The sequence below is a fragment of the Muntiacus reevesi genome, chromosome 2 (genome assembly GCF_963930625.1).
Source record: "Muntiacus reevesi chromosome 2, mMunRee1.1, whole genome shotgun sequence".
Classification (NCBI taxonomy): Eukaryota; Metazoa; Chordata; class Mammalia; order Artiodactyla; family Cervidae; genus Muntiacus; species Muntiacus reevesi.
Window position 1 is genome coordinate 261,297,164 of NC_089250.1, and position 20,663 is coordinate 261,317,826.

The 20,663-nt window shown below is 50.9% G+C and overlaps 1 protein-coding gene across 1 annotated transcript in view; it reads right to left on the reverse strand.

Annotated features, from left to right (window-relative positions):
- Positions 1-20,663, reverse strand: part of FCGBP (Fc gamma binding protein) — a 43,457-nt gene that overhangs the window by 18,092 nt on the left and 4,702 nt on the right. Inside the window, exons 2-9 of the mRNA XM_065920591.1 lie at positions 20,133-20,479; positions 15,195-15,765; positions 12,609-13,213; positions 6,870-7,437; positions 5,517-6,109; positions 3,674-4,268; positions 3,370-3,569; positions 1,353-1,494 (exon numbers count right to left, since the gene is read on the reverse strand). Of these exons, the coding sequence (XP_065776663.1) occupies positions 1,353-1,494; positions 3,370-3,569; positions 3,674-4,268; positions 5,517-6,109; positions 6,870-7,437; positions 12,609-13,213; positions 15,195-15,765; positions 20,133-20,479 (3,621 nt within the window). The remainder of the gene's footprint in view (positions 1-1,352; positions 1,495-3,369; positions 3,570-3,673; positions 4,269-5,516; positions 6,110-6,869; positions 7,438-12,608; positions 13,214-15,194; positions 15,766-20,132; positions 20,480-20,663) is intronic.

Below are 20,663 nucleotides of genomic sequence, written 5' to 3' on the forward strand. Positions count from 1 at the left end.
GGGGGCTGCGCCCTACAGCTCCTCTTCTTGTGTTCATTAGCATTCTTTAGTAGTCAATCTCTATTACAAGCAAAGAATTCTGTTAAACTTTCCCTATTTAAGCTCCTGTGTGGCTTCCCAGGTGGTGCTAGTGGTAAAGAATCCGCCTGCCAATGCAGGAGACTTGCACTGGGGCAATGCAACCTGCTCCAGTATTCTTGCTGGAAAATCCCATGGAGAGAGGAGCCTGGTGGGAAACAGTTCATAGGGTCGCACAGAGTTGGACATGATTGAAGTGACATAGCATGTGTGGTTTCTCCCTTTTGGATTCAGACCAAGATAACAGAGTCCCTGGGAGTTCCTGTTATCCAGCCCATGAGCCCTGATATCTCAGTCAGTCCTGGAGGTATATCCATTTATCCTCAGGATAAGGGAATTTTCTCTGCCCTTCACCCAAGAAATCAGTCCTGGGGGGTGTTTTTGTGTCTCAGACTTAATCCTGAGAGGTGTCACTGTCTGAGGGTGTATCTATATAAATCCTGAACCTCCACTTGAGGCAGGCTCTGTATTCAAGACTCTGGCCTTCGGGAGATCTCTGCCTGAGACCTCAGGACTCTGCTTTCTTTCTTTCTTTAAGATATTTTTGATGTGGACCATTTTTTAAAAGTCTTTATTTGTTACACTATTGCTTCTGTTTTACTTTCTGTGTTTTTGGTCCAGAGGTGTGTGGGATCTTAGTTCCCCAACCAGGGATCGCGCGCACACCCCCTGCCCTGGAAGGCGAAGTCTTAACCACTGGACCACTAGGGAGCACCAGGACTCTGCTTTCTGTCCCTGGGGGTCCCGGTCTCCCCTGCCCCTTGGGGATGGTGACTGAAACCTTGAGCCTAATTCCGCATACCAGTGACCAGCAAACTATGCACTGCCAGCTGCCTGTTTCTGCAAATAAAATTTCATTGGAGTCACACCCATTCACTTACCTGGTCTACAGCTGATTGCATTCTGCAAAGCGAGAGTTGAGTAATAGGGACAGAGACCATATGGCCTGCAAGTTTAAATATTTACCCTCTGGCCCTTTAGAGAAGAAATTTTCTGGTCTCTGCCTTATGCAGAGGGCCTCTGCCATCTGCCTGGGGAAACCTATTCCTGAGGGTTCCCACTGCCTGCTTTCTACCATAAGAGTCCCTGCCTCCCAGCCTGGAGGGCCGCTGCCCCAGCCCTGGGAATCCTAGCCTACGGGTGCCCAGGTCAGAGACTCCCGTTGTTGGTCCTCTGTGCCTGCCACCATGAAGATCCAGGTGACACCACCCTCAGCTCCGGAGTCCCTGTCCTCTGTCCCCTTCGCTGCACCCGCCCTGGCCCCAACCCAGCACCTTTGGTGACGCAGCTCAGGATGCCTCCCGAGGGCTGGCAAACCTGCCCGGCACTGCAGCTGTGGTTCTGGCACACCAGGCCTTTTCCAGGCTGGCACACGCACTGCTGCTGGCAGTTGTCAGTGAGTACCACCTTCTCGGGCTGTGGGGACAGAAGATAAGGCTGTCAGGGCCGGGCTGACTCTGGCAACTGCAGTGTTCTAGGCATAGGCGGTCCAGAGGATGTAAAAGGGACATCTTCCAGCAGGGTGGCCCTTTATCTGTGAAACTAAAGCACAGCATGGCCTTGGGGTCCAATTCATTCATTCATTTGCCTTCATTCATTTACTCATTCATTTATTCTGAAATATCCACTAACTGTCTTCTGTATGAGAGAAACGGTGTAACGTGGGAATTAAGAACATAGGATCTGGAGCTGATTGCCTGGGCCTGAAGCTGGTTTCTGCTATTTCCAAGTTACATCATTCTGCACAAATTGAGTCTCGTTATGCCTGAGTTTCCTCACCTGTAAGTTGCAGGTAGTAATAGCACCAACTTATTAAAGTATGTTGTTGTTTAGTCACTAAGTCGTATCTGATTCTTTTGCAACCCCATGGACTATAGCCTGCCAGGCTCCTCTGTCCATAGAGTTTTCCCCAGGCAAGAATACTGGAGTGGGTTGCCATTTCCTCCTCCAGGGGATCTTCCCAACCCAGGAATTGAACCCACATCTCCTGCATTGGCAAGCAGGTTCTTTACCATTGAGCCATCAGGGAAGCCCTGTTAAAGCATAACTGACTTAATAATACATATAAAGTACAGATGAAACGAAAAGGGATTTCCTTTAAATATCCAGACTGGAGAGGAAACAGGGGTAGAGATGAAACAAGACTGGGAAAATGTTGATTATTTTTGAAGCTGAGTGATGGGTACATGGAGATTTATTATACTGGTCCCTTGACGTTTGCCAGTGTGAAAATTTTTATAGTAAAATATTTATATATAACATTAAAATATATATATTATATATGAATAAATAAAAGGCATGTATACTGTGGGCTTCCCAGGTGGTGCTAGTGGTAAAGAACCTGCATGCCAATGCAGGAGATGTAAAAGATGCAAGTTCTGCCCCTGGGTTGGGAAGATCCCCTGGGCAAGGAAATGGCAACCCACTCACGTATTCTTGCCTAGAGAATCCCATGGACAAAGAAGCCTGGTCGGCTACAGTCCATAGGGTCGCAAAGAGTTGGACACGAATGAAGTGATTTAACACACACACATGTGTGTATTGTTTACACGGCACTTAAAGCAGTAACTGGCACACAGCAAGCACCATCTACCTGTTTGCTGTAGCACTATTGTTATTCGTATGAGGAGGAAAACACATAGGGTTCCTGCCCTGACAGAGCTCTCAGACCTTTAAGAGAGACAGACTTTACATAACACATGTTCAAAGGAAAAGCAGTAACTCTGAACACGGGAGAGGGACGCAGAGGGAGTCAGCCTCTGATATGACAAAATCGAAATCTACACCTGGGATACAAAGCCAAAACTTGACCTGAAGAACCAGGGGAAGGTTTCAAGTTGTGGGTGCATGCATGTCTACCAAGGCGCTTCAGTTGTTTCCAACTCTTTGTGACCCGATGGACTGCAGCCTGCCAGGCTCCTCTGTCCATGGGGATTCTCCAGGCAAGAATGCTGGAGTGGGTGCCATGCCCTCCTCCAGGGTATCTTCCAGACCCAGAGATCAAACCCATGTCTCTTACAAATCTGCATTGGCAGGCGGGTTCTTTACCACTGGCACCAAATGGGAAGACCTCAAGTTGCGGGACCTGTGGTCATATTTACAAAGGTCTTACCTGCTACTGTGGGGATGGTAGGCCAGAGGGAGCAAAAGTGGACAAACTGGACCACGGTGGGGCCATGTGAGGGGAAGAGGAGCAGACGGGAGAGACGTTGAGGAAGCCAAATGGACAGGCTGTAGGAGGGGCGGTCCAGCATGCAGCCCCCATTCTGCCCAGGACAGCGGGGTCCCTACCTCGTAGTAGATGCCGTTGTGGTAGCAGCCGCACTCTTGGATGGGCACGCAGCCTTGGCCGTCACTGAGGAAGCCGGAGTCACACTGGCACCCCTCTGCACAGCTCTCTGGGCACTGCGGGGGGGCGCTGAGTGCCGAGCAGCCCAGGGAGCAGGTGTCTGCACAGATCTCGTAGTGGCTGTTGGGGGGGCACGGCATGGCTGCAAATAGGGGGTGCAGGTCAGGGCCCTGGGAGTGAGAGGCGGTGGGGCCCAGCGTCTGCCCCTTCCGTGTCTCTACCTCCCCCTCCCTGCCCCTCACTCACGACAGAAAGACTCCGTCCTCCAGGGTTCCACGTGGCCTCCAGCCGCCTGGCAGGCGCTCACGTAGGCGTGGATGTTGCTGCAGAGAATGCTGTCGTTGCCGCCGCCCACACAGAGGTCGAAGACACAGTTTTGCAAGTGGCCCTGGGGGTCCAGGAGCTTGTGGCAGGCGGCCAGCGGCCCTGTGGGGCTGGTGAGGAGCCCGCAGAACTCCGGCTGCCCGTATTTGTTTTGCAGCTCCGGTTTACACTCCAGCTCTGCGTCACAGCCCTCGTTGCCCGGCTGGCAGGTGGGGGGCGGCAGGCAGGGTGAGTCGGGCACTTTCTCCTCCCAGGAGTTGCCAAACTCATTGGCGCTGCCCGCCTGCAAGCCATCCGGCTTCTGGAAGTCGTCCTTGGGGTCGCCGTTGTAGTTCCCACACAGGCCACACAGCTGCTGGTAGTAGTTGCCTGGGACGGTGACCCGCACGTTGTACACGAGGTCGTAGGCCACACGCAGGCCGAAGTCAGTCTCGATCACGACGTCGGAGCCGTGTTGGAAGACACGGATCCGGCCCTCGTCCAGCACCACGGGCAGCCTCCTGTCCACGCCGTTCACCTGGGAGGGAGGACAGGCCGGGCTTCAGAGGGTACACTTTGAGACCCTAGATCAGGCCCCTGCCTGACACTGAAGATCCCTGGGATCTCACCTCTCTGGGTTTTAGTTTCCATATGTGTAAAATGAGCATAATAATAGGGTTCATAGTGGGTTGATAAGTGGCTCCCCAAAGATACGTCCGCCAAGAACCTCAGAATATGACCGTATTTGGAGAGCTAATTAGGGCAGAGATCTTGAGATGGGATCGTCCTGGATTAGGGTGAACCCTACATCCAGTGAAAAATGTCCCTAAAAGAGCAGGAAGAGGAGAAGGTACAGGCAAACCCAGAGGAGAAGGCTGTGTGAAAAATGAAGATGGGACTGGAGCGATGGGGTGACAAGCCAGGAACACCTGGAACCCCCAGAAGCACCGGGAGGAGGGAGAGGGTTCTCCCCCAGAACCCCTGGGGGAGAACTTTGCCCACACTTTGATTTTGGACTTCTGGCCTCCACAGCTGTGAGAGAATAAATTTCCGTTGTTTTAAGCCACCAAGGTGGAGGTGAGTTGTTACGGCAGTCTCGGGAAATGAATACAGGTCTCAATAGAGTAACGCTTTCATGACAGCAGAGACCAGGAGGGAGGGGAGGTGGAGGGGAAGGTGGAGTGGAAGGGAGGAGGGGGTTGGGGAGGGTGTCCGGAAGGGATAATCAAGGGTCAGGGACTGGCTCCACAGTGGTTCAGTGGTAAAGAATCCGCCTTCCAATGCATGGGACACGGGTTCAATGTCTTGGGTCCGAGAAGATCCCAAGCCCGTGTGCTACAACTACTGAGCCTGTGCTCTGGAGCCTGGGAGTCACAACTATGAAGCTCTGCACCCTACAGCCCGTGCTCCCAAACAAGAGAAGCCACTGCAACGAGAAGCCGAGCACCACAAGAAGAGTGGCCCCCACTCGCTGCAACTAGAGAAAGACTGTGGACAGCCGGGAAGACTCAGCACAGTTATAACTAAACAAATTAAAAAAAAAAAAAGGGCAAGGAGAGGGGAGATTGAGCCACATGGGAGAAGGCCCAGGTCCCCAGGGTCTCCGCCCTCCTTGGTTCCCCACTGTAGGCTCTGACTGGCACCTCCTCTCCTGGGGGACCCAATGCCCTCCACATCTACTCAGAGCTCTGTGCCCCCTGCCCCTCAGCTGAGATCTGTGCACGCCCCGCGCACAGACTGCCCCCTACCGAAGACCCCTCCCCTTCACGTTGCGGGCTGTTCTCACCGTGACTTTCCACTGGTTCTGCTCCAGCCGCAGGGTGTAGTTGGCCACCTGGACGGTGATCGCCTTGGTCACGCTGACTTTCCCGTTGCCCCAGGCCACATTCTCCTGCAGGACGGCAAACTGGGGCAGGCCAGGCCGAGTCCCGCAGGTCTGAGCCAGCACGTACACACAGGTACCCATGAAGTCGAAGCGTTGGCCGTCGAAGGTGGTGTAATGGGGGTCTCCCGACGCCTGGCAGGTGGTAGAGCCCACAGCCACGCAGCCCAGGACTCCATTGGACGGCTGGCAGGCCTCGTGAGGGCCACAGCTAGACGGCACGCAGGACACCAGCCCGCCCTCCTCGCAGTAGCAAAGGGAATCGCACTCGGGTCCCGGGTAGAAGGTCTGTTCGGGCGGGTAGTAGGCGCCCTGGTACATGCAGCCGCAGGAGGCCACAGGCACGCAGGACTCACCGCTGAGCACGAAGCCCTCGTCACACACGCAGCCCTCTTTGCATTCGAAGCCGCAGCCCCCGGGCACCGGGAGGTCTCCGCAGGACAGCGGGCAGCCGTAGGAACACTCCTCGTAGTGACTGTGAGATGGGCAGCTCAGCGCTGCGGGGAAAGGGGCCATCAGGACGAAGCAGCCGTGCTCCCCGGGGACACCGAAGACCCCCCCCCCCCGAGACACACACGTGCACGCCCATATGCACACACACACTCACACGTATAAGCAGTCCAGCAGCAAGGAGCCCCTCGGTTCAGTGGGGCCCAGGAAACATTACATCACAGTTAATCTAATCCTGATAATTAAGATTCTATTCCAACTTAACTGTGGTCTGGGGCCATCTGTACTGTCTTTAATGACCTTATTCAAGTTGGTAACAAGTTGTGAATCTGTGATATATATTTTAACATACATAGGCATGTGTCTCTATAATCTATGCAGTGTTTTTGTGAATGCAGTATTTTTAGCTTCTTTGTTCTATAGCAGTAATGTAGTACCAGTGGTAGTAGTAGTAATTCTATAGAAAATTAAAATAGTCGCCCAGGGTGGTAAACAAAACAATGAAAAAGAATCCCCATTCCTCGCTCCAAACTCACCACCCCAGATTATAAAACAGGGGGTTTCCACAAAAACAAAAAACCCTGAAACTGAACCCAATCAAGTCTCTCTGCACCGTCCAATACAAGAGCCACACATGGCCCATTTAAATGTAAGTTAGTGACAATGAAGTAAAAACCTCTGTTTCCCCATCTGTTAAATGGGTATAACCACACCCCTACCTCACGGAGCATTAAGTGACTTAATGCTATCTATACATGAATGAATGTACATAAGGCCGAGCCCCCAGCTGTCACTCCCGGTACTCACGGCAAAGTTCTTCACTCCTCCAGGGGTGCACGGTGACCTCGGCAGCCTGGCACGCGTCAGCGTAGGCCGCCAGCGCGTCACACAGAGGCCCGGACTGGCCCGGCAGAAGGCAGCGGTCATAGACACAGTCGCGCACAGCACCCTGTGGGTCCAGCGTTTGGTGGCACTCCCGGAAGGGACCGCTGGGGTCGGCGAGGATCCCACACTCCTTCTTGCTCTGCAGCTGCTCAGCCACCAGGGCGTCCAGCTTGGGACAGTCGCCTGGCTCAGCCGCTCCGCAGCCCGGCCTCGTTTCCTCCTGCCAGCTATTTCCGAAGGCCAGTGCGTTGGCAGCTTGGCCTCCACCCTTCAGAGCCAAGTCGTCAGATGGGTCCTCATTGAAGTTCCCGCAGAGCCCGCACAGGGCCCCAGCGTAGCTGGTGGGCGCCTTGACGGTCACATGGGCGTTCCAGTCGTAGGTGACTGTCAGGCCAAAGTCCGTGCGGATGACAGCATTTTGACCCTGGCGGAACATCTGCACCTGCCCATCTGCTGCCTGGAAGGGCAGGTACTGAAGGATGTCGTCCACCTGGGGAGAGATGGGAGAGGACCAGGAGGTCAGGGTAGCCAAGGCTCTGTGGCCCTCCCTTCACTCACTCAGCTCTGGCTCTTCTGGGCTCCTTGCTATTCTCCTGATGCCCCTCAGGGCCTCTGCACTTGGTATTCCCCTCTACCTGGCACACCATCCACCTCCCCGTCCATGGGGTTCTCCAGGCAAGTGGGTTGCCATGCCCTCCTCCAGGGGATCTTCCTGACCCAGGAGTCGAAACCAGGTCTCTTACATCTCCTGTACTGACAGGTGGGTCCTTTACTGCTAGCACCACCTGGGAAGCCCTTCGTCCTTCAAGTATTTGCTTAAATCTAAATCCCTAACCCATGGCCTTCAAAACCTGCAGGATCTGTCTCCCTTGTTACCTCCCTGACCTAACCTTTCTCCCACTCTCTCCCTCACTCCTTCTGCTCCTAACTCACACTGGCTTTCTTCTTCTTTTTTTTATTCCTACTACGTGCATGTGTGCTAAGTCGCTTCAGTCATGTCCGAGTCTTTGTGATCCCATGAATTGTAGCCCTTCAGGCTCTTCTATGGGATTCCCCAGACAAGAATACTGGAGTGTGTTGCCATTCCCTTCTCCAGGGGATCTTCCCATCCCGGGACAGAACTCACATCTCCTGCATTGACAGGCAGATTCTTTACCACTGAGAAGCCACCCTTTTTCCACTACATTTATGATTATTGTTTTATTATAAACAGTACAAATGATGAGCCAGATAAACAGGAATATTGGGTACCAAGCATAAGAGCTTCTATCCCATGGGTCAGGGTGCACCTCCTTCCCAGGTATCTACACTGATTTTTCACCAACCAGGAAGCGCTCATTGTTCAGAGTTTTTATGGAGGTTACATTACGTAGGCAGGTGAAGTCATCTGCCACTTGCTTAAGCTCAGGCTCCAGCTTCTGTCTCCCCACTGGAGGCCCAGGGTGGGGACTGAAAGTTCCAACCCTCAGTCACCTTGGTTTTCCTGACAGGCAACTGAGCCTTCATTCTGAAGCTACCTAGGGACCTGCCCTCAATCACCTAATTAGCATAAACTCTGGTGTGGTTGAAAGAGGCACTTCCTGACAAAGGTGCTGGCATTTCTGATAGTCACCCAGCTCTCCTAGTTTAGTCTAACTCTGGGGTTTTTCACTTTGCCAAGAACACCGCCTACCACTTTTCTCCTGGCTGCTTCCCTTCCATGCTTTAGGACTTGGCTTAAATCTAAGCCCCTTCCCTAGAACGTCCTGCTTAACTTTGGCTCCTTGGGCTGGCACCACCTCCCACCTCCCTCACTCAGGCTCCCTGCTGTCTCCCAGAGCATATCAAGTGCACCCCCATCCCTGGGCCTTTGCACTTGCTGTGACCTCTCCCTGGGATACCTGGGATACCACCCATCACTCTTTATTTAGCCACCTCTACTTCACCTTCTAGGTGTCAGCCTTGATCCAGACTTCTTACAATGAACGGCCTAAAAGGCCATAGTGTGGTGGCATGCAGGTTCTTAGTTGCGGCATGAAAGATCTGTTTCCCTGACCAGGGACTAAACTCAAGCCCCCTGCATTGAAAGCATGGAGCCTTAACTGTTGGGAGCCATTATGGGAGGTCCCGCCCGTGACGAAGTCATGAAGAAAATACCGGGCAGGCAAGGCCATCCGGGACCCCATCCATGATGAGTTCACGAGGAAAATACCTGACAGGCAAGGCCATCTAGGATAAGGGACCCTCCAGGTTGGCCTCGGCCTCTACCCCACCCTGTATCCTCCCCTCTTTTCTGCTGTTGTTCTTATTTGCCCTGCTGCAGATTCTTGTGTTGCCTGCCGAGAGCTCTCCTGCTCCTCTTTCACTGAATGAGGACCAACTTAAAACCCTAATTAATAAATCTCCTGGATGCTGGTACCCTATGAAGGGGCCAGGGATGAAGGAAATGCTTCCATTCAAACCCTTTTGCTGGCATTCTGGCTTGTTTGATAAATGTGTGCTCTCATTGCAAAAAATGCTCATGATTGTTCTAAACATCCTAAACACAGTACGCTAACAAAAGAAACTATTAAGCATAGGTCCCTCCGCGGGGTGAGAAAAGCCCCACAAATGTTATAACCACATATATGCCCAATAAAAAATAGTTTAGATAGACATTAGCTGGTGACTCCTTGCAGGTAATTAACTTTTGGACTAAGAGCCTGTTTTGTGCCATATCTGCTGTTTTTGCAATCCTTTGCATTTCTGTTCTGTAAAAATGTAATCCTATCTAGTTCCCATGGAGATGACACCTAATAGAAAGAAAATAGATTAACCATAAAAAAGACCGGGTCGGCTACTGAAGTTGCTTAAAGTTGCACCAGGTGCAAGCCATAAATTGTCAACAGGCCTGAAAGCCAAAAGATATTATACATAGAGATTAACCATAAAAAAAGCCCTAATAGGCACAGAACCCTTTGGGGGGTGAAGAAGCCCTATTAGAAAATACAAAAAATATTGTTTTAAAAGTGGTTATTAGATCAACTTTTGATTGATTTTAATGTGCTGAGGTTGTGCAGTGGAAACTATTGTTAATATAGTTAAAGATATAGTAAAATAAGAGTTTAGCCCTAGTGTAAAAACAATAAGATAATTGTTAATTTTAACCAAGAGTGCTAAACAGGGGCTGCCTCACCAGAGCCGCAGAGTCTTTTTGTGTTAAACTTTTGAGATAAATTTAGCTGGGAATTTCTGCAAAAAGACTGACTTTTATGTTAACAGGATTGTATTTCTATTATGTTACAACTTGCTGTACCATGAGACTGCCACTTTTCTGTTTTCTGCTAACCTCAAGGCCAGAAGATAATGTACAAAAAATCTATGGGAAAAGACTCTCATAAACAAAAATATACAGAGCACATCTGGTTTCGTGAAGGACAAGCTGATGTCATGTTAAACTAAGTCTGTGTGCTTATCTGCCCCTTAGAAATGTACCAACTTAGGGTATAAAGGCTACAGTGAAAAATAAAGCAACTGCCAGACTCTGCTGCACACTCCTGTCTGGTCTCTTTCTTTCTCTCTCTCTCTCTCTCTCCCTCGCAGACTTGGCCCTATCAAGGCCGGTCCTACGTGTCTCTCTCTCTCGCCGATGCCGTTCATCCTGAGGGTTCCCCTGGATCCTGTTGGGGCTGGACCCCGGCACTTAACTACTGGACCATAAGGGAAGTCTGCATGCAAGCATTTTGACAGTCTCCTGAACTCACAAGCTCAGCCCAGCCTCAGGGCCTTTGCACTTAACTGTACACTATGCTTGCAACATACCTCCTCTCTCCCACATCCTCATTCTTGGTCTGACTGCCTGCCCATTATCCTTCACATCTCAGTTTAAAATCAAGTCCTCTACCCACCAGGCCCTGCTTGCCCCCTTTTCTGACCTCATCTCCCACCAACCTCTCTACCCTGTCTCTCCAGCCTCCCTCTCTCAGTGCAGCCTCTGACTCCCTGCTGTTCTTCAGCTCAGTCCAGCCTCAGCCTTGGCACCTGTTGTTCCCTCTGCCTGGCAACCACCACTCTTCACCTGGTGGCTTCTTCCTCATCTTCCAGGTTTCAGATTAAATCAGAAACCTCCATCATAACCATCCCCGACATCACCCCCCACCTCGCCCTCCCCTCCCTCTTCCCATTCCAGCCCTGCTGGCCTCCCTGCTGTCCCTCTACCCCTCATGTTTGTTCCTGCCTCAGAGCCTTTGCAATTGCTGTTCCTTCTCCCTGGAACACTCTTCCATCCACTTCCCTCCCTGCCTGTTCCATCTGTTTATTCAGGAAAAGCAATAGAATGTAGACTTAAGAGTATGGACTCTGGTGCCAGACAGCCCGGCTTCAAATCCTGACTCTGCCACTCATTAGCTGTGTGACCTTGAATAGGTGACTTAACTTCTCTGTGCCTCAGTTTCCTCCTCTAACAACACTAGCTATCACACAGTGTTGTTACAGAAGTTAACAAGTGAGTTACTGTACATCAAGCATTTAACACATAGAAGTAAATTATTCCCAAGTGACTCAGTGATAAAGAATCTGCCTGCCAATGCAAGAGCCGTAAGAGATGCAGGTTTGATCCCTGGGTCGGAAGATCCCCTGGAGAAGGAAGTAGCAACCCACTCCAGTATTCCTGCTTGGGAAATCCTGTGGACAGAGGAGCCTGGTGGGCTCTAGTCTACGAGGTCGCAAAGAGTCGGACACAACTGAGTGAGTGTAATGCATGCATATTCTGTCTGTCTATATATATGTATACATATTGGCTATTATTGTTCAAGACTCAGCTTAAATGTCATCTCAGATAAATGAGAATATAAATATTAATAATTACACCTTCTGTTTAGCTACAATTTCTCTATTTCAAACACCAGGCTTTGTGGGCAGAATTTCCTTTACTCTAAGGCTGTTCTGAGGATTACAGATTAAGGCCTATAAAGGGTTTAGTGCTGTGTCTGGCACATGGAACACTCTCTTGGTTTTCCATTTCCAATTCATTCTCCTCCCTAAGGCAGGGGCTACTGCCTCAAATTGCTCAATAATAATTATCAACTATCACCGTAAATCTTAAGAAATCCTACTTCTCAATTTTTATCTTTTTTAAAGAGAAAAACCAATGGTTCTTGACTTCTGCACTGGGTGGTTGTCTCTTTAAGAACACTTCGTCCAGAAACCTATGACCTGTGGGCCCATTTGTAAGCAGCGCCCACACCTTGCAACCCCTCCTCGCCAACACACTTTTTGTTCTGGACCTTTCAGGTCACCTTACTATCTGAATATCAATTGTCCTTCAGAGAATGCCCAAATCTTTACCTTTGGAGGGTTCATAGCAATAAAACATTAAGTCAACATTTACTGAATACTTGTTGGGTGCCAACGCCTCTTTTAAACATTCTGCAGATAACAACTGGACAAATATCCACAAACACCTTATAAAGCGACAGCCACTGGAGAGGCACCACCTTATTATCCCATTTGTCAGAGGACAAAACTGAGGCTCCAAGAGACAAACACACAGCCAGGAAGAGGCAGCACTGCCCAGCCTGGAGACGGGGGCAGGCCTAACTACTGACCATCAGGTCTTCTAACAGACCCCCATCCTCCACCATTCCCATCCTCTTTAAGAGGGATTCCGGCCCCTCCACCCCGCTTCGGGCGCCCCTCGCTCACCAGCACTCGGCCAGGGTACTCCCGGCGCACCGCCACCTTCACGCCGAGGGCCTCGACCCGCACGGCGCGCGTGTAGCTCACGGTCTGGCTACCCCGATGCTCGTTTTCCACCAGCACCCGGAAGGTGTGCAGCCCTGAGGCCTGGCCGCATGAGCCGGCCAGCAGGTATGTGCAGGTGCCCATGAAGTCGAAGCGTCGGCCGTCGAAGCTCACGTAGTGCGGGTCCCCGGACCCCTCGCAGGTTCCGAAGCGGTTGGGGTAACAACCCCGGAGGCCGTTCTGGACGAGGCAGCGCTCGCCCTTCGGGCAGCCCTGCGTGTCGCTGCAGCGCACCTGGCCGGTGGTGGCGTCGCAGGTGCAGCGCCGCTGGCAAGTGTCGTCGGCCCACACCTCCTGGCCGGGCGCGAGCGGGCGGCCCTCGTAGGTGCAGCCGCAGGACGAGGCCGCCACACAGGCGCCGCCGCTCTGCACGAAGCCATCGAGGCACACGCAGCCCTCCACGCACTGGCGCGCCGAGCAGTTGGACGGCGCCGCGTCGGGGTTGCAGGAGGCTTGGCAGGCCGGGGCGCAGTGCTCATAGCGGCTGTTGGCTGGGCAGGACAGGGCTGCGGGGACACGGGAGGGTGGGTCAGGCCTGTGGGAACGTGCCAGGTCCTCCCTTCCCAAGCCACTGCGTACCCACGGTTCCCCATCTTAGTTAATGGCATGCCCACCCTTCTGGGGCGGGCAGGCCCTAAACCGGAGATGTAGTTGGCTCCCTCCCCTTCATCCGCTGAACAGCCAAGTTGTCCACAAATCCTGTGAGCTCCATCTCAGGAGCAATCCGGAATCTGACCTTTCTCCTTGCACCACAGTCCCCACCCTGGTCCTGTCCGCTCCTGTGGCCTCCTGCCTGGTCTCCTGCCTGGTCTCCCGGCTGCTCCCATCCTACATCTCATCCTGTTCCTCACCTGCAGCCAGAGGGATCTGTGAACACTTGACTCCCCTCTCCTGCTCAGAGCCCTCTGGTGGCTCCGTCTTGCTCAGGTTAAAAGCCAGAGTCCTCCTACTGGCCCATGAGGCTCCCCAGGTTCCATGGTCTGTCCCCTCTCTCCTCCTTGTCCTCATCTCCTCCTTTCAGTCTGCCTCTGGCTCTCTCCACCCCTGCACGGTGGCCTCCTCTCTGGTCCTCACACTCCCCTCTCTCCTTTTCCCCTCTGCCTGTACTGTATTAGCCTTTTCTCATTGAAGACATGCAGTTAAGAGAAGGTTCCTGGAACCCAGATGGCCTGGGTTCAAATCCCAGCTCTCCCCTTCTTAGCTGTGTGATTATGAGCAAACACCTCCAACCTCCCTGTGCCTCAGTTTCCCCATCAGTAGAATGGGATAATAATAGTCTCCTCTATGTAGACACATCCCATGCAGAGCGTCATTGCTAACTCACTCTGTTGTCTAATCCTGGTCTCTGCTCCAAAGGCACCCCCTCACAAAGGTCTTCCCTGATCCCTCTCCTCCTGAACCTCCCATTTACTCTTATCCCATGAACTCTGTCTCTTTGCTCTCTGATGATATCCCACAGTTTACAGCTTACTGTCTGTCTCCCCTGCTAAGACTATAAATTCTGTGAGAGTGGGGACCTGATCTGTCTCAAACATGGTGGAATCTCCAGCACCAAGGACAGGGCTTGGCCCACAAGAGATGCCCAGAAAATACTGTGAAAACTAATGCGGAGATAAATGAATGCACTGGTTCCTCTTTTGCACCAGGCATTGGGAAACTCAGTGGTGGTGGTTGTGATGGTATGGTGGTGGTGTTTACTGGGCAGTGAGGACACAGCAGTGACCAAGACAAACCCCAAATGGCCCCAGTGTCTCCCTCAGACTTAACACCTCTCCGGAGCCCCTGTCTCAGGTCCTGAACCTGGAAGGCTTCTCCTCCTTCCTGCCCTAGGCTTTCTGCCTCCTGAACATTTCTCTGGGAGCCTCACAATGGCATAGACAGGTGTGTGTTGGTCCCCATCACCAACACAGGGGTGGAGCCAGATAGGGGTTTAGGGGATGCATGAATGAATGGGTGGATATATAAGTGAATGAGTGATTCAGTGAATGGATACCTGGCTATGGAGCTTGGACTTTACCCAGAAGATGCTGGGGGGTCATGGAAGGGTTATAAGTGAAGTGATATTCACATGTCTGCTTTGGGACACCTCATGCCAAGCGTTTGCACATGTCCTTCTCTCAGCTTATAGTTCATTTCTTGCCCCCCGCTTTTCCATCTAGTTCTGATTCCTTCTACAGGCTTCAGACTGGGCATCCCTTTATCTAGCAGATCCTCCTTCACCCCACAGGCTGAGTCAGGAAGCTTCTCTGGTCTCACATAGCCCCTCTGAACTTCCCTCATCCCAGCCCTGACCACTCTGGACCATCACTGTCTAGTGATACATCTGCTTCAACTTCAGGCTCACTGTGGGCAGAGCCTGGCCATCTTGGCCATTGCTGTGTCCCTGGCATCGTCCAGCTCCAGGCTGAACCACAGTCAATGCTCAGATGCAGGGGGCACCCCTGCCTCCTACCACCTGCTCCCAGCCCCCACCAGGGTATCACTCACGGCAGTTGGCTGACAACCTCCAGTTCCCGACAGAGATGCCAAGCTCCAGACAGGCCTGGGCATAAGCACTGAGGCCACGGCACAGGGTGGCTCGGTCCCCGTTGACCACACACAGGTCATACACACATTCCTTCAGGAAGGGCTGGGGGTCCAGGGCCTCGTGACAGACAGCGAAGGGGCCGTTGAGCTGGGTCAGCGTGCCACAGAAACGACTGCCCTCGTACTGCTGAGTCTGGTCTGGGGTGCAGGCAGGACAGTTTTCCTGGCAGCCATCCTCACAGAGGTAGTCCCCGTCATCCAGCTTCCAGCTGCTGGCAAACTCCACGGCATTGGGAGCCTGCTCCAAGTTAGGTGTAAGGAAGTCATCAGTGGGGTCACCATTATAGTTGCCACACAGTCCGAACACCTGGCCCTGGAAGCGCACGGGCAGGCTGAGTGCCAGCTGGGCATCCCAGTCGTAGCTGACCACCAGTCCGAAATCTAGCTCCACCACAGCCCGTGTCCCGCTCTGGTACACTCGCAGGCGCCCCCCATTCAGGGAGGCAGGCAGGCGTGAGCGCTGGTTGTCGATCTGCAGAGGGAACGAGGAGAGGAGGGTCAGGTCCCCGTGTGGTCTGGCCTTCAGTCCCTCATCTCCTCCCACGCGTGTCCCTCTTCTAGCCATGTGGGGATTCCTCCCTCCTGTTAGTGCCACCCATCAAGCTTCAGGATCTTTGTTCCTGCCTTTTCCTTGGCCCAAAACATTCTTTTCCTAGAAATACACATGGCTCACTCCCTTGCCTCTTACAAAGACTTTGCTCAGATGTCACTATCTCAGGGAGGCCATCCCTGACCACCCCATTTTATATGGCAACTCCTCACTGGTTCCTCTTCCCTTTCTCTGCTCTATTTTTTCCCTCTAGTGTCTAACTTTCTAAAATGTCATCTGCAACAACTATCTGATGCTTATTGCTGCTTACTTACTAAGTCATGTCCAACTAACTCATTGCAACCCCACGGACTGTAGCCTACCAGACTCCTCTGTCCACGGGATTTCCCAGGCAAGAATACTGGAGTGGGTTGCCATTTCCTCCTCCAGGGGATCTTCCCAACCCAGGGATCGAACTCACATCTCCTGCCTTTGCAGGTGAGTTTTCTACCACTGAGCCACCAGAGAAGCGCTAATCTGATGTTTATTGTCTCTAATTTGACTAGACTGTCAGCTCCATGGGACAGGGGTTTTGGTCTCTTTCAATCACTGCTTCATCTCCAGATACTAGAACAGTACCTAGCAGAATAGCAGGCGCTCAGTAAGTGAATCAGGCACTGCTGTATTAAATAAACATTCACTGGGCACTGACTCTGGACTTGACCCTGGCCTGGGAGAACCCTGGAGATACATTGATGACCAGATCCCACTTCACTGGGGGAGACAGACCCATCACTAGGTAGTGACAGATCAGAGTGATCAGGGCTGGGACGATGGAGGAATCAGAGGCTGCAGGAGCCTAGAGAAAGGACCAGACCTAAATTTTCAGGTCAGGAGAGGCTTCCTGGAGGAAGGGACACTGAACTGAGCTGTAAAGGACCAGGGAGAGAGAGAGCCACAAAAACCAGGAGGGAGAGAGATGTTTCTTTGCAAATGTCCTTAGTGGAGACAGAGAGTCCAGCTGGGAGATAAGCAGTGTATTCTCTCTGTCCCCAGGACCATTTTCCTCTGAGCATCTCTTTCTGATTCTTTCTTCACACAGTCTTGTCTTAGCCAAGTAGATGGAGTGTAAAGAAAGGAGTAACAGAGAGGACAGCATGAGCAAGGTCAAAGGTAAGACATCATTCATTCAGTCAGCAATGCCTCCCTGAGTCTTCCCATGTGTCCAAGTCTATGTCAAGCAGTGATTGAGACAGCCCATATTCACAGGCTCTCAGTCCAGGGACCACTGTCCAAATCCATCTCTTGCCTAAGACCAGGGGTCTTCTTCATTTTTACATGACACAAGTAGTATTTGTTCAGTACAGAAGACTTACAAAATACACATGATCAAAAATGAGAAAAGAGAAAACCACCTATATTGCTACAGACACACACACACATGTATTTATGCATCATGCAAGTTTCTTTTTCTACCTTTAAATACATTTTTAAAAAATAATGAGCCCATGCTGAAGTCACCATTTCATGAACCCCAATTGTCTCTAAAATAGTCTTGTGGGCATCCTAGCATCATTCTACCTGTAACTCTAAACCTTTGCTAAGTCACTGACCTCTGTAAGGATCTGACAAAGTAATAGTTCATCTCTCTGAAAAACTACACAGCACATGCAAGATCCTGGACATAAGTTCAAGGAATCTGAGGTCCCCCTGAGTTTGGGTTCAACCTATCTAGACCTCAAAAACATCTGCTTTAATCCACACGCTTATTGATCTCACAGATCCACCTGCACACTCACAAGATGAGAGAAGTACAAGAATATTCATGGGGACTTCCTGGCTGTCCAGTGGTTAAAAGTCCATACTTCTAATGCAGAGGGTGCAGGTTTGATCCCTGACTGGGGAACTAAGACCCCACATGCCTCTCAGTCAAATAAATAAATTTTATAAAAGAGATCTCCATTAAAAACTATAACTTAAAAAAAGGAATATTCAGGGCAATACGGCTCGCCATCATGAACACAGCATCCAATCACAGGGGCCTGAGCTAAAGGAACCACGATGCATTCAGCTAGTGGCAGGCTGTGCAGCTATAGAAAGAGGAGGCTCCCTCCCCACTGATAAGGAAACAGCTCCAGAATGCACTGTTCAGGGCAAAACGTCAAGTGCAGAACAGAGCCCACGTACAGTACTGTTTGCTAACAAAAGGGAGAAGTTAGAATGTATGTCTATATTTACTTGTATTGGCATAAAGAAACCCTAGAGGAACACTCAAGAAATCAGTAAAAGTCATTACCTGTGGGGAGCCGGGGAAAGCAGGTGGAGATGGGGGTAAAAGCAGGACCTTTCGCAACGTGACTTCTTGTTTTGAGCTGTGAATGCTTTATCTACTAAAAAATTAATTGCAGCAACAGGGAAGAACCTTGAAACTATTACGCTGAGTTTTAAGAAGCCTTCCACAAAAGGCTTCTTGCACTGGCTGATTCCGTTACTACGAAGTTCTAGAACCAGCAGAAGTAACCGCTGGTGGAGAAAAGTTAGAACTACGATTGCCTCTATGGGTGGGTTGGCCATTGTTTGAGAAGGGACATGAGGGATTTTTTTCAGAAGGATGAAAACATTCTATACCTTGACAGAGCTTAGATTTGCACGTTTATCAAAACTCAGTGAACTGTCCACTTAAGATGCGCGGATTTCATTATGTTTAAATTTTATCTCAAAAGTAAACAAAAATGTAAAAATATTATATTCTAGTTAATGGTATACATATTGAAATCTCTAGGGATGAAGTGTGTTGATGTCTAGAACTTACTTTCAAATGCAAAAGAACAAATTTGAGTCAGTTGTAGAGAGGTGGATGAACCTGGAGCCTGTTATACAGAGTGAAGTAAGTCAAGAAAAACAAATATAATATATTAAAGCATATATATGGAATCTGGAGAAACAGTACTGATGAACCTAATTGCAGTGAAGGAATGGAGATAACAGACATAGAGAACAGACATGTGGGCACAGTGGGGGAAGGAGAGGATGGGATCAATTGAGAAAGCGACATTGACATATATACACTACCAGGGGTCAAGCAGATAGCTAGTGAGAAGCTGCTGCATAGCGCAGGGAGCCCAGCCTGGTGCCCTGCGATGACCTAGAGGGGTGGGATTGTGGGGGCAGTGGCGAGAGGCTCGAGAGGGAGGGGTTATATGTGTAAATGTCCATGTACATATGCATAGACATATAGTTTTGACTGAGTTACCATGTTGTACAGCAGAAATCAACACAACATTGTAAAGCAATTATCCTTCAATTAAAAATAACTTAAAAATTAAGTGACTAAAAAAAAGGGACTGTTGAGTGGACAGAGGAATAGGCAGATGGTAGATATGTGATGAACTAAGAAGAGTAAAATGTTTCGAATCTAGGCAACTGGCAAATGAGTGTTCACTGTATAACGATTTCAATCTTTCTGGATGTTTAAGCATGTTCATAGCAATATAGTAGGAAAAAAATCACTACTCACTTATTTTCCTATTATTAGATTGCTGCTATTTGTATTGGCTGAGTAGCGACCCATTTATCAGAGGCAGAATAGCCTAGAGGTTAAGATGGAGGCTTGGGAGCCACCCTGCTGGTGTTCCCAGCTCCACCTCTTACTAGCCCGAGCCCTTGAGTAGTCATTCATTGCTCTGGATCTCAGTCTCCTCATCAAAAAGTGTTAATAGTGCCTATCTCCACAGATTACTGTTAGCATTAAATGCATTGATACAATAGAAAGTGGGAAGAAACAAACCCAGCACATAGTGAAGTTGCTCAGTCATGTCCAACTCTTCACGACCCCATGGACTGCAGCCCACACCAGGCTCCTCTGCCCATGCAATTTTCCAGGCAAGAGTACTGGAGTGGGTTGCCATTGCCTTCTCCGTACATAGTAGGTACTCACTAAAATTATAGTGTTTGGTCACTTAAGAAATTCCTATTGTTTGGATATTTGTCTTCTTTCTCTCCCCCACCCTCACTGCCTTCTTGATATAATAATATAAACACATTGGCATAAACCTGTTTTTCTAACCATATCTCTGAGCATTCTTAAAATTTTTAGAAATCGAATTGCTGAACGAAAGGAGTTTAAGGTTCTGCCACTGATTTTCAAATCCCCCTGCCCCAGCCCCCACGCCCTTGGCCCACTTCTCTGCACCCTCCACCCCATGGCAAAGAGCTTGGGTCTGGGGTCTGACACCCAGACATTGCCTCCTCCATCTGACTGGCAGGCGGCTCCTGGGTATTAAACTCTGATGCCTCCTCTGGATCCTTACCCGGGCGAAGCCAACTTCCCCGCGGGCCAGTGACACCACGTGGCTGTAGGCACGCACGTTCACCAAGCCCACGTAAGAGACACGGCGGCTGCCTCGGTGCTCATTCTTGGCGTCGACGCTGAAGGCAGGCAGGCTGGTGTCCTCACTGTTCAGCTCCACCAGTGAGTACAAGCATGTGCCCATCATGTCGTAGTAGCGGCCGTCGAAGGTGGTGTAATGGGGGTCACCCTGGGCACGGCAGGTAGCCACGGAGGCCATGCACCTGGCCTGCCCATTTACCACCTTGCAGAGCTGCCTGGCAGCGCACTGCTTGCCTTCACAGGGGGTCTTCTCCAGCGTCCGCTGGGCTGGGGAGGGAAGGGGGATGGCCACAGAGAAAGAATCAGGAGTGTCCACCCCAGTGGGAATCCTGGAGCTCTCCCGCCCTGGAGAGTTTGAGTGGTTGACTCCAGCCGCCCATTTGAGAAGTTGGGAGACTGAAGTCTGGAATCTCACAGGGAGAGAGCAGCTCAGGCTTGATTGTTCCTAGGT